Source organism: Pseudochaenichthys georgianus, chromosome 6 (genome assembly GCF_902827115.2).
Source record: "Pseudochaenichthys georgianus chromosome 6, fPseGeo1.2, whole genome shotgun sequence".
Taxonomy (NCBI): domain Eukaryota; kingdom Metazoa; phylum Chordata; class Actinopteri; order Perciformes; family Channichthyidae; genus Pseudochaenichthys; species Pseudochaenichthys georgianus.
Window position 1 is genome coordinate 18,647,811 of NC_047508.1, and position 11,133 is coordinate 18,658,943.

The 11,133-nt window shown below is 39.4% G+C and overlaps 2 protein-coding genes across 2 annotated transcripts; one reads left to right on the forward strand and one right to left on the reverse strand.

Annotated features, from left to right (window-relative positions):
- Positions 1 to 38: 38 nt before the first annotated feature.
- tmem17 (transmembrane protein 17) lies at positions 39 to 2,942 on the reverse strand. The gene is made up of 5 exons (XM_034084711.2): positions 2,576 to 2,942; positions 2,325 to 2,428; positions 1,176 to 1,289; positions 490 to 633; positions 39 to 341 (listed from the first exon to the last, which is right to left on the reverse strand). Exons 1-5 carry the CDS (start codon positions 2,688 to 2,690, stop codon positions 264 to 266), a joined length of 555 nt encoding a protein of 184 aa, XP_033940602.1. The 5' UTR covers positions 2,691 to 2,942; the 3' UTR covers positions 39 to 263.
- A 457-nt stretch (positions 2,943 to 3,399) lies between these two features.
- Positions 3,400 to 10,882, forward strand: LOC117447814 (E3 ubiquitin/ISG15 ligase TRIM25-like). The gene is made up of 6 exons (XM_034084710.2): positions 3,400 to 4,013; positions 4,092 to 4,187; positions 4,559 to 4,792; positions 8,303 to 8,459; positions 8,562 to 8,606; positions 8,684 to 10,882. Exons 1-6 carry the CDS (start codon positions 3,429 to 3,431, stop codon positions 9,205 to 9,207), a joined length of 1,641 nt encoding a protein of 546 aa, XP_033940601.1. The 5' UTR covers positions 3,400 to 3,428; the 3' UTR covers positions 9,208 to 10,882.
- Positions 10,883 to 11,133: the final 251 nt, after the last annotated feature.

An 11,133-nucleotide genomic window follows, 5' to 3' on the forward strand; every position in this document is an offset into this window, starting at 1 on the left:
GTTGCATTAGTTGCCTAATAAATGATACACAGGCTGTGTGTTTTAAATGATTAATTTATTGCAAAGCTACAAAAAAACAAAACATTACAATTAATGTGCGTACAATATAAAAATAAATACGTTCACGTTCTCTTTGATACTCAATTGAGGTGAGAAATGTTACCATGTACGACATGTAATACCAAAAAAGGCACATTATTTGTTGTTGTCTGAGTCTGGGAGGTGCGCAGTACAGATGTGTGGTAGACACGCAGCTTCAGAATTCAGTCAAACTGCCGGAGATGAAACTGCCTCTCTGTGTGTCTGACCAGGTCCCGCAGCGCCACAAACCCAAAGAGGGCCTGGATCATTCAGGAATAAATTAAACATTATATACAAATTAAACCAGTGACAATCAACCAACGCCAAGTATAGAAAACATGCTGAACATAATATTTAAGTATATGCAAAAAAAATTGAAGTCCGTTTTTAAAAGGAATGCTATGGTACCTGTGTGAGTATGAATATGGCGAGAACTATGTGAACCCCCCTCTCCAAGGGTTGAATGAGAATGGCTTCATTGAAGAGCTGAAAGAGGATTAGTGGGAACTGCAGCAGGATGCTCAGCAGCCAAAAACCAGCCAGCTCCGGGACCTTTCAAACACACACGTTACATTAATCCCTGTCTGTTGGGTTACATTATGTTATTTGGCAGACGCTTTTATCCAAAGTGTAGCATATCCCTCCGAAATGTGGTCGTAGACTTTTCTGATGATTTAGAATTTATTGAAACTCCAGAATCAACGTAAGAGCTTGTGCCTCTTCGGGGGGTGCCAACACTTAAACATATACTTTATTCTTTACTTTCTCCGTCTTTATATGTAGAAGATATTCCTTTTCTCCGTCATGTTGTTTTCATAGCAACAACAACTTCCTGTCAACAGCGTAAACTCACCTTCAAAATAAAAGCATCTAAATAAAACAGGAAGTTAACCTAAATTACATTTAAGACGTATATAAAACTGCACGAAAGTAAAGAAAATAATATAATATCCTTTTCAGTTTCACAGAACACAAATTGGGTTATTTACACAAAGAGACTCACAACATGTCAATACCATAGACATGCCTGTGGGTGAGTGTTGACCCATTTTCCCTCCAACTGTATCTTTACATTTGTGTGAGTGATGCACCACCTTTTCTTGTAGGTTCCCAGCATAGCCGAGAAAGAGTCTAATGGCCTCGATCAGAGTCATCACGATGAGAACTGTGACGAGGATGAACTTGTAGTAGTCTGGCAAGGCAGGATACTGGTAGAAATGACAAATACAACAATGCAGTTAAGTAAACTGAATTTAAGTTAAAGACATTATTGTAAGTGACTTTTATGAAATTAGGAAATAGTCTGACTTGTTTAAAGTTCACTTAAAATGAATGCCTGTAAAAACAACAAATGACCGCCTGAATTTGACAACAATAAGGCCCACGAATCAGCCTTTGGGGATCATTTGTTCACTTAGCTGCTACCTCAATATTTTAAATCTGCTTTTTTTGGTCACTGATACTTTTCTCCTGGGAAGTACTACGTTTTGCGTCAAAGGTATTTAAAAAATAATGCATTACAAGGATTAATTGTCTGTCGATCATACAGAGGTGGTGATACACATCCATCTGCTTGGTGAGCTTATAGTGTTACTTGAACTGACTTTTAGAAGAGGATGTCATGCAGTCTGACAATGTGAAACTACTACTGATGGCCAAACTGTTATTCAATTGAGTCTGGGAATTTAATGAGTTCCTCCTTAAATACACTATTATTTGAATCATATTGGCGACCCCAATTATCACGCATTTACACAAATTACCTACCTCACCTTTAACAATTAAAGTTTATAAATGATAACATTTGTCTTTCCCATTAGCCCAATGTCTTCACCCCCTCTATTTTACTCACCTCCAAACTCACTTTTTTTTTATCCTTACAGTCTTTTTTTCTATGTAGATAAATGTTATCGAATCAGCAAAATATAATTTATAGTAAAGACCATGTCCGGCCCATCCTCTTTTTTTCTCTCCACATAGAGATATCATCAAACCAGAGGGAATTTCTCGATATGGCAGCAGAATTTTGCCATTTAATAAAGGTCATTTTAAATGTTATATCAAGGTCTATATTTTTCATATTCCTTACTTTTAAATAACAAACCACGTTTAGTGACCTCCCCAGTTGTTCCCCACAACAAGTGTACACAGTGCTTGTTTATTTATTTATCTGGGTGGGTGGGTGGGGGGAACAAGATGATTTAGTTTTAGAATTAACCTGACTTTCTCTCTGCATGGTTTACCTTGAGTTGCAGCATTACAGTTTCACTGATCCACCACAGGGGGAAGAACCACATGTTAAAGTACAGAGACATCTGGAGGTGGAGACTAGACAGAACCTTCTTGCCTGAAAAACAAAACAAAGAAATATGGATAACATACCAAGCCATATTAAGCAGCAGCTACTGTAAAACTACGCGAGAGACACATAGCTCAACCCAGGCTCTTATTTGTAAGCTAACATCAATGCTAATGTATCTTTAACTGGGTTTACCGTGTGGCAGAAACGTGTCATTCTCTCTGGCGACAGGCCGAGACCGACTCTGGTCGAACAACACATTCCGAGAGAAGTCTTCTAAACGTTTTCTGATGGTTTCTGACAGGTCCATGGTGTAAAATGTGTTCTGCTAAGCCCAAACATGACCAGAGGGAAAACACACCGCCCCTTCCTCAACACAATGTACGCTGCCGTCGTCTCCTTGGATACCAGAACAATCTCGCGTTCCGCTCAAATCTCGCATGAAAACCGTCTTCTCGTTCCCCTCAGTGTTTGATAAAGAGTTCCCCTTGTTCCTCAGTTTCCTCAGTTGTGTCCTTGTTTAGTCCCTTAAAATGTTTTAAAGACACAATGTATCGCACAGACAGCTATTTAAATGTTCTAAACGATGAACTGTATATATATAGGCATACAGCATAACAAAATCATCACACTTTCGCCCAGGGGTTTAACAACACATTCCATGACTTAACACGAAATACCGTGAAACTGGGTTGTAGTATTTTTGGCTGCAATGCTTACACATCAAATATCTATGTAAATGGAATCGCCAGGTTTCCCCATGATATTGGACTAATCATTTAGTCAATATCAATTCAGATTGATTGATACTTACCCCGACCACACAGGTGTTCATTTCAGGGGTAGGCCTATCCCCTCGATTTTTTTTAAATTATTGTTTTAATAAATCTAGTCTAGGAATCAAAAATCCCCATTTCACAATCAGTTAAACTGATTTAAAGTAAAACAAAGTTTATTTCATGATTGCAAAAGTTACACAACTCACTCACTCTCACGCAACACCCATCTGATTTCCGAGAAAACGAAAGTGAACAGAGTTGTAATAAAGATGGCAGCGTGCTGTACGGAGCCAGATCCGTTATCCTGCTCGATATGCTTCGACAGATTGAAAAGCCCTGTGACTCTTCACTGTGGCCACAGCTACTGTATGGACTGCGTGAACGGATACTGGGACCATGAGAACCACCGCGGGGTTTACAGCTGTCCCCAGTGCAGACGCACTTTCAATCGCAGACCTGTGCTGAACAAAAACACAGTGCTGGCTGATCTGGCAGAGAAAGTGTCAGGGCCTGAACCACCCACCCGGCCTGCTGTGAAGTATGAACTGGGCCCGGGGGATGTAGAGTGTGATTTCTGCACTGTGAGGAAGCTGAAAGCTGTCAAGTCCTGCCTGGTGTGTCTGGCTTCTTACTGTGCAACTCACTTGGAGCCCCACTATGTGTCTGAGGCTTTCAAAAGGCACACGCTGGTGGAAATCACTTCTTCCATGCAAGAGAAGATCTGCTCCAAACATGACAAGCTGCTGGAAGTCTACTGTCGCAGTGACGGCCAATGCATTTGCCTGCTGTGTGTGATGGATGAACACAAAGGTCATGACACTGTCTCCGCTGCAGCAGAGAGGAAAGACAAACAAGTAAGAATAATTATATTGGTCACACGATTGCATATTCTACATTTCAAAGTAATATTGTAAAGTATATCTTTTTTTCAGAAAGAATTTGGAAAGAAAAAACTAACATATCTGAAAGGAATGCAGAAGAAAGAGAAGCAGCTGCAGCAGCTAAAACAACAAATTAAAGCACTTCAGGTGAGTTATGTTGTATTTTCTATTAAAAGCAAAAAACAAAAGAAAGAGTTTGGTGGCCTGATAATGTGGCACAAAGTCATGGGAGATGTAGTCTTCATCATCATTGCGGTCATCATCTCCTGGATTGGATTCCTTTATTGTTCTTCAGTGAGGAGTTTCTTTTTTTACCAGGACTCCTCTCCAAAATAAACTATAAAGTAGTTTCACAATATGCTTAAAGGGGATATGAAACATGCCGTTATCTTGATTTGCTTGGTTTGAGTATTGTTGGAAACATTTCTATAAAGTAAGCGCACAACAAAAAATACCCTTTTTTCCACATTATACTTCAAAATACCTGACATTATTTGTATTTGGTTTCCCTCTGCTAGTTTTCAGGAGATGCAGCGGTTGATCAAAATGAGAAAGCCTATGCTGAAATGGTCCGGATGGCGGATGAGAGGCGCTGTGCCACTAAAGATCTGATCAGAGTTCAGCAGAAGGCTGTGGTGAGTCGAGCCGAGGCGCTCGTGGACCGTCTGGAGAAGGACATCTCCGAGCTGAGAAAGGGACAGGATGACCTCAAACAGCTGTCACTCACTGAGGATCACATTCATTTCCTGCAGGTACACAGACAGTCAAACATAGATTATTCAGGGCTACAGTTCATATTGTGTTACTTTAGCCTTTTAGGTAGATAACACTTGCTGCTCTTTTTCAATGCACTCTGATGCCTCTTAAACTGTCACCTGATTTTGTGTAAGTATTAATATCATCCCGTGCACTGCCATACATTTGAGTTGTGATCACAATGTGAATTTATCTTACATTTGAATTTATTTTCTATTCTATGTCTATTCTATGCTTATTTTATGTCTATGTATTTTATCGGTAACTGTGTTTTTTCAAAGTGGGGGCCGCCAAGGGGCGCCAGGGGGGTCGCGGGGGGTTGAGGGAAAGGGAAAAAAGGGGGTAAAATGTAAAAAAAAAAAAATGAATATATGTTTTTTTAGATGCTATTAATAATTGCATATCTATCAATCTATGTGTCCTTTGATGCCCAATTGTTTAATATATAAAACAAAAATTAAACAACACGACCGCCCTTCAAGCCAATCAGAATCGAGCTGTCGCTACTGAGAGTGTAACTGAGTTGCTGTGTGAACACTATAGCTAGCTACCTCCTGCTAAAGGATCAAATGGACAAATATCTTAAAAGAAAAACACCATCTGACGATCAGAATGAAGATGTCCCGGCTGCAAAAGATTCACAGCCACGGAATACCTGGCCGTCTAAAACTCGGAGGTATGAGCCATCATACATAAAGTTTGGTTTTACCGCGGCAAGTAAGAACGGCCGTGATACCTAAATGTGTTCTCTGCCTCGAGATCCTCGCCAACGAGTGTCTAAAACAGTGTTTCTCAAACTTTTTCATACCAAGGACCACTTAACCAATGAATAAACACTCGCGGACCACCTAACTCCACAAATATCAAAAAACACATCATTTTTCTAGAACAGATTACAAATCGCCTGAACAAGGTACAAACAAGTGGCAACATGTGTGATGAAGGTGTTGTGCTGGGCTATATCATGCAATCGAAAGTGAAACTTAACCTTGCTCCATTGCGGAGATATTCCCGCGAGAGTGCGGAAAACCTAAATTGATTAATTAATTTCAAATGTGAAATGTTACCAATATACTCACGGACCACTAGGGGGTGCTCTGCCGCGCTCACGGACCACCAGTGCACCGCGGACCACACTTTGAGAAGCACTGGTCTAAAGCCATCTAAACTTGATCGACATCTCAAACAAAAGCACCCAGCTGAAGCTAATAAATCAATAGACTTTTTTTAAATAAAAGAAGAGCACCTAGTGATGCAATCGGCTACCTTTAAGCAGCAAGCCGGCGTCCCTGAGCGGGCCTTGAAGGCATCATTTTTAGCATCATACCACATCGCCGTGCAAAGAAACCGCACACAATAGGAGAGGATTTAATTCTACCAGCTACCATCGATATTGTTCGGGAAATGCTAGGTGAGGATGCTGCCAGCAAAATCAACGCAGTACCACTCTCAGATAATTCTGTGAGCCGACGGATTGGTGACATGGCTCAAGATGTATCTGCTCAGCTTTTGGAGCAAGTGAGAGCTAGCGAATATTTCGCTCTGCAGCTGGATATGAGCATGGATGTAGCAAATGTCGCAGAATTGCTTGCATACATCAGATTTATTTCAGAAGACAACTTTGTTGAGGAAATATTATTTTGCAAAGCACTGGAAGGTAGGACCGCAGGAAGAGACATTTTCCAAGTTTTAGATGAGTACATCATCTCAAACGGACTTGACTGGTCTCGTTGTGTGGGTGAGTGTGCTCAGATGGGGCAGCGGCTATGACAGGCAAAAAAAGCGGAGTGACAGCTTTGATAAAGCGGAAGGCCCCAAATGTAGTGGCAATGCACTGCATGCTCCATCGGGAGGCACTTGTTGCTAAACGAATGGATGATGAACTACATCATACAGGAAGTTATACAAGTAGTGAGTTTCATAAAAGCTCGGCCCTTAAAACACCGACTGTTCGCTATCTTGTGTAACGAGCGCAAAGTTTGAGGGGTTACTGCTCCATTCCAACGTGCACTGGCTTTCCCGTGGGGCGGTGCTGAATCGTGTTTTTGAACTGCGAAGGGAGATCGATGAATTCCTCTCTTCTGAAAATCATCAACTGGCTGGCCGTTTTTCAGAGGCCTCATGGCTCCGGAAACTTGCATACATGTCGGACATATTCCAGCATCTAAATGTCCTGAATAAGAGCATGCAGGGGCGCGAGACGTACATATTACATGTGCAGGACAAAGTACAGGCTTTTACAAAGAAAATCGCCCTGTGGTCGACCAAACTCAAGGAGGGAGTGACAGAAATGTTCCCACAGCTTCACCAAGCGCTTCTGTCACCCGGTGCTGATCCAGGAACCATTTCACCACTGATCCAGTCGCACCTTGCGCACCTGCAGGGATATTTCAAAGAATATTTCCCTGACCTCGAAGACAACTCAAATCAAAACTGGATAAGAAACCCATTTGCCCCAGGAGTAGGTGAGAGTATGGATGGTAATCGTATGTCCCAAGAGAGACTCATAGACATGGCGAATGAATGGGAGTTGAAGGTGAAATTTCAAGCTGTTTCACTCCCACAGTACTAGCTTTATGTCAAAAAAGACTATCCTGCACTGGCTGAGAGAGCTCTTAAATCCCTGCTTCCATTTGCCACCACATACCTCTGTGAGTCTGGCTTTTCTATATTGAAGGTATTGAAAACAAAGCACAGAGCACGTTTGCAAGTGGACGATGACATTCGTCACTGACAAACCTAAAACCTAGGATTGATAAACTGTGTAGGAGCCACCAAGCCCACCCCTCCCACTAGTGAGGGAACCGGTATACACAAAGAGACACACATAGTGAAATGACAAGGACGGTTTTTAACTGAAGACACACTGAATGTAATGAATAAATGGCAAAACAAACAAAACATACTGTACATGTTAACTATTAATATTACTGTTGAATATTATGTATATATATGCATATATATATATATATATATATATATATTATTAAGACAGAAATAACTTTCAAAAATGCTCAAAATATATGTTTATTGTTCATATTACTGTTGAATATTATATTATTAAGACAGAAATCACTTAAAAAAGATGTACTGTTGATATTACTGTTTAATATTTTGTTAAGAATATTTGTAACAGAAGACACAATGAATGTAATGAATGAAAAACAAAAGATAAAAAACAAAACATGTTTACTGTTAATAGAAGAATATCTGATTATTAATTATTAATAAAAAAATATATTAATATTTATTAAGAAGCTGTATGTTTAATTTCTTACATTTGCCATCATAATGTACACATCATTAAAAGAAATTGCAACAGGGGGGTCCCTGCCAGAGGATAATGCTATATGGCATGGCAACGTTTGGGAACCCCTGTTCTATGAGATGTCAATCCTCTACTGTGAAGCACATAGGACTGCAATTCTTATATGAAAGAGGCTATACAATTAAAGCTTATGATTATTATAATTATTATTATTATTATTGTTTTCATGTGTTTCTAGAGCTGCCAGGCCATCTTTGACTGTGGGGAAGCTGACCTGTCCTCTGATGTTGACATCGAACAACAAACCCCTTTTGACTTTGTCAAAAGGGCTATATCTGATTTGAGAGACAAAATGGAAAATATTTCCATAGCTATTGCAGAAATATCTCAGACAAGTAAGAATATATTTCCTTTAAAAATGTATTTACTGGAACGATGAGATAATGTTTAATAGCCAGTTTATTAAATGTTCTGCTGTCATGTTTTTTTACGTTTAGTTCAAGCTGTTCCTGACCCTCAGACAAGACAGGAGCTCTCCCTTTGTGAGTCCGGCATTTTCTACATGAACTGTTACAAGTTATAATAAACACACTGAATTATATTAACTTCTACATTTCAGATTCCAGCAGCCTCAGTTTGGATCCCAACACAGCATTTGAAAACCTTTTGCTCTCTGAGGGAAACCGCAAAGTAACCTGGATTAAAAAAGCTCAGAGGTATCCCTCGCACCCAGAGAGGTTTACCCAATATGATCAGGTGTTGTGCACTGAAGGCTTATCTGGAGTCTGCTACTGGGAGGTTGAGTGGCGGGGGAGCAGGGTTGAGGTCGCTGTGTGCTATAAAGGGGCAGATTTGGAGGAAAGTGGCTTTGGGGGTATAGCAAGTCACTCCTGGTGCATTTCTCTTTCAAATGTTGGTTGCGCCTATTGGCACGGTGGAATCAAAACCAAAATACCCATTAACTGCTCCTCTACTGTAGGTGTGTATCTGAACCACAAGGCAGGGACTCTGTCCTTCTACAGCGTGTCTGACTGTGGGGAAATGACGCTCCTTCACAGAGTCAGCACCACATTCTCCCAGCCTCTGTACCCCGGCCTCATGGTCTCCAGAAGGGCCTCAGCCAGGATAGTGTGTGCAAAATAAATCCACTGCCAAGGTGTGCTCGAGTGAAGTAAGGCAGTATGTTCATTCTGCGTTTGTATTAAAGACGAGTGCTAAAAATATGTTCATTTCAATTATATATTGTCTGTAGCTTATTATCTGATTCTTTTCTTTAAAATGGTTTTTGTTAGAAAAAAAGGGTGAAGATAACGATGAGACAGATGTGAGGTTTTGGTGTGTATCATATTTCTCATCCTGTAATGGAAATTGTAAACTCATCATGCATGTGCATGTTAAGTAGAACAATTATATGTAAATGTAATAGATACTCAAACTCCTCTTGCTTTGTCATGCGTTTAATGTTTATAATCAATACAAAATATGTTTCAGAGAAATGCTTCATTTTATTCTAACAAATAATGTTAAAACATAGTTTCAATAAAAAAAGCTATTTTACAATATGAAAATTCATTCTGTCAAAAAGTTTAGTTTCATAGTACATTTCATTTTTATGGCAACATTTGTATGTAGGCCATTTGTATAGTATGTAAGTAAAGTTGTACTACAATCAGATACATACATGGAGATTCAAACAAGAAACATAATTGTAGGTGATTCATTTCTTCTTAAATGATTTTGTTTGTAAAAACAAAATGCAATCTTTTATCATATGCTCAGGGGCTAAGAGTATGTCTTTTTTTCAGATTCCTTCAAAAATACTATACAGACAATGGAAGTTTTTCACATAAACACAGTGTTGTTAAACTAGGGCTAAAATATCCACTCCTTCATTCTTTGAATAGAAGTATAAAGTATGATAACATTGAGAAAAAGGCCACCCAAGTAAAGTACGAGTAGACTTTGAGACCTCTTTGACAGTAGGTTATGTACTGTAGGTTACTGCTCTCACACTGACACTCTCACAGAACAGTCAGTGAGAACACTCCAAACGAATAAATAGTTGAAAATATATCTTTTAGTTAAGCTATTTGTTCTCTAAAATGCCTCTATATAGCACATCAAAATACTTTTTTATATAACTTCTATACTTTGAATAATTTTATATTTGAGCTCATCAGGGCACATTTTCAAAGTGGGCTTATTCAACAGATGATGTCTCAGTATTTTGCAGGCCGATCTGATATTATAAAAAATACTTGGAACAATCACTCTGTTGTGTCTTGTGCTAGGGTTTAATAATGGGGAAAAGGCCACCAATGGTTTATGGAGTTTAAATCCTTGATTATTGTAAATACTGCTATGCTTATCCTTTATTTTCAATTATCAAACAATCAGTTAAGCAGCATATTCTTGCTTTAAAGGTAGGATAGGTAAGAATGGATAAGAAACCAGCTTGAGTGCGCTAGTATTTGAAAGTAGCAGCCGAAAGAAATCTGGCCCTTCCTTCAGACTTCCTTACAGAGCACCTACTCCAACACACACGGACGCGCACATGACCAATGAGGGCACGAGACAGGCAGGCAGGTAGGCCATCCAGTTATTTTAGCCGGGTCGGCTCAGATAATTGGTCGTGCTTTTTACAGCACCACGGCTTCCACAGAATGCATTTTTTTATGTATTTATTGTCAAAGCATAACGTATTCATTGCTATTGGGATGTTAAGAGCATTCCATGGAATATAACAAAAAGTGTATCTGAAGTGAATTACCTATACCCTACCTTTAATAGACTTCAATAAAGAGCAATTTTCTTCCTATGATGTGTAATTTCATTTGATTTATTGTGCTTTTATTTACATTTTATGTTCTCAATTTGATTTACAAATGTACCTCAAAATGAATCTCTCCTGTACAGGCCACACTCAAATAACGGTCAGCAATCACAGCAAGGGACAACAAACATATGTACATGCCAGGTACCTTATTTATACACTTCGGCTTGAATAGTCACAGACTCTGACATAGTCACATGCAGCGCCAGCGCCACTAACACCAAAGATAATATTTA

What these genes read in the sequence shown, in the direction of transcription:
- tmem17 (XM_034084711.2), bottom strand. Translation starts at nt 2,690, where the DNA reads ATGGACCTGTCAGAAACCATCAGAAAACGTTTAGAAGACTTCTCTCGG. An exon ending in TGACACGTTTCTGCCACACG is followed by an intron (nt 2,429 to 2,575) that starts GTAAACCCAGTT and finishes TTTGTTTTTCAG; the next exon opens with GCAAGAAGGTTCTGTCTAGT. An exon ending in CTGGGAACCTACAAGAAAAG is followed by an intron (nt 634 to 1,175) that starts GTGGTGCATCAC and finishes TGTGTTTGAAAG; the next exon opens with GTCCCGGAGCTGGCTGGTTT.
- LOC117447814 (XM_034084710.2), top strand. Translation starts at nt 3,429, where the DNA reads ATGGCAGCGTGCTGTACGGAGCCAGATCCGTTATCCTGCTCGATATGC. An exon ending in ATCACATTCATTTCCTGCAG is followed by an intron (nt 4,793 to 8,302) that starts GTACACAGACAG and finishes ATGTGTTTCTAG; the next exon opens with AGCTGCCAGGCCATCTTTGA. An exon ending in TGCAGAAATATCTCAGACAA is followed by an intron (nt 8,460 to 8,561) that starts GTAAGAATATAT and finishes TTTTACGTTTAG; the next exon opens with TTCAAGCTGTTCCTGACCCT.